Raw genomic sequence first — 1,581 nt, 5'->3', positions numbered from 1 at the left:
TCCACATAACAAAGGGGTACAAACATAAAAAGATAGCATGGCATGGTATTAACATCTTCTGAACTTCTGAGCAAGACTGGCTCTCTGGAATCCATGGGATTGCATCTTAATAATATTCCACAGAAGGGAAGCATGCTGAGAGTTCCCAGATTTCCTTGTCTCCTCCGCTTCCCAGAGGAGGAACCCTATAGCACGACCCAGTATTCATCTACCTATGAAAACACCTCCATGTCGGTGGGCCACAGCTCTGCCATCCTCACCTTTCTTTTCCGGGGGTCTAGATAAGGAGACCATGCCATCTAGGCCACCCAGAAGCCCCTTGCCAACAGCAGGAGTTGCCAGAACACACTTTGAAGCTTGAGGTTGTTGAAGATGAGAATGAAGGGATTGACAGACACGCTCAGGTAGACTGCAATTTGCCATGGCCAGTAAAAGTCGTTCTGCATGGAGATAAATTTTGTGGCATCAATGATCAGGGACAGAAAGGACAGAACATAAAGAATGAGGAAGGAGATGAGGAACTTCAGAGCTCTGGTGTGAGCCTGGGTGCTGGGGTCCTGCAGGCTGTGGCTGTTGTGCTGCATTCTCCAAGTATGCCTCCTCAGAGAATTAATGAGCAGCATAATTGAGACCAGAAAAACAGAACAAGGAATTGACCAGATGACCAGTTGCGCGAACGGGAAATAGTAAATTTCTGTCATTGCATTCCACTCGTAGGTCATGTTCCCAGAAAATGTTCTAATTAAAAATTGTTGATATGCAGAGTAGTTCACCCAAAACAACAGAAGGGCTATGATGAAGGAGATCAGGACAGAGCCCAACAGGAGCCAGGGCACCCACCCTGGGAACCTCCACTTCAGCCACAGGAAGGTGGGGTGGGTGATGTTAGCGATCTTCACACAGAACAGGACGCTGAGCCAGCTGCAAAACCAGAAGGTGACTGAGTTCAGGAAGTGCCAGTGTAGATGGAAGAACTGTTGAGTGAGAACCCCAGAGCGCTGGACCACATGGGCAGAGTGATAGAAGTTGTGCCCCATCCCAACCAACTGCAGGTAGAAGCGGAAGGCACCCAAGCTAAGGAGGATCATGTCCAAGGGTAGCAGCCTGCCATATCGAAGCCACTCCCTGCCCAGCACCAGCACAATGAAGCCATTCGCTGCAATCCCCAGAAGACTCAGCAGGCTAAAGAGCAACATGAAGAAGGCCCTCAGTGCTGCTTGCATTCTGACCCCTCCTGCAGTCCCCACTTGAGTGCCTTGGTCCCTGGCCTCCTCCCTGCCCCTAGCCACAGTCCTGCTTTTAATCTTTCCTAGGAGTGCTAAAGAGTGGTCAGGCTCTGCATCTGAACCAGAGCTCACTTAAAGAGGAGGATGCTCAGGCTAAAGAGGAAAGGTGTGCTCTTGGCTCAGACAGGATGCAAATCTCTCCTAGTGTCAGTTACCACGAGGCCTGCAAACTACTCTAATTTGCCTTGTCCCGTTTTGCCTGCATGCTGCCATGGTTAGTATCAATGTCTATGATTTGTCTGGGTCTCTGTGACTGAGTTCTATCCTCAGGCCATATGAACGCTCCTCTTCCCAT

General features: G+C 49.7%; 1 protein-coding gene across 1 annotated transcript; it reads right to left on the bottom strand.

Moving 5' to 3' along the window:
- Positions 1-299: 299 nt before the first annotated feature.
- On the bottom strand, positions 300-1,223 carry TAS2R41 (taste 2 receptor member 41). Its single transcript, XM_001092228.3, has one exon. It carries the CDS (start codon positions 1,221-1,223, stop codon positions 300-302), a length of 924 nt encoding a protein of 307 aa, XP_001092228.3.
- Between the last annotated feature and the right edge of the window lie 358 nt (positions 1,224-1,581).

Source organism: Macaca mulatta, chromosome 3 (genome assembly GCF_049350105.2).
Source record: "Macaca mulatta isolate MMU2019108-1 chromosome 3, T2T-MMU8v2.0, whole genome shotgun sequence".
Taxonomy (NCBI): Eukaryota; Metazoa; Chordata; class Mammalia; order Primates; family Cercopithecidae; genus Macaca; species Macaca mulatta.
The sequence above is the reverse complement of the archived record's forward strand: the minus strand, read 5'-3'. Positions and strand labels throughout refer to the sequence as shown.

Bases quoted from the DNA above. Each gene is read 5' to 3' on its own strand.
- TAS2R41 (XM_001092228.3), bottom strand. From the start codon at position 1,223: ATGCAAGCAGCACTGAGGGCCTTCTTCATGTTGCTCTTTAGCCTGCTG.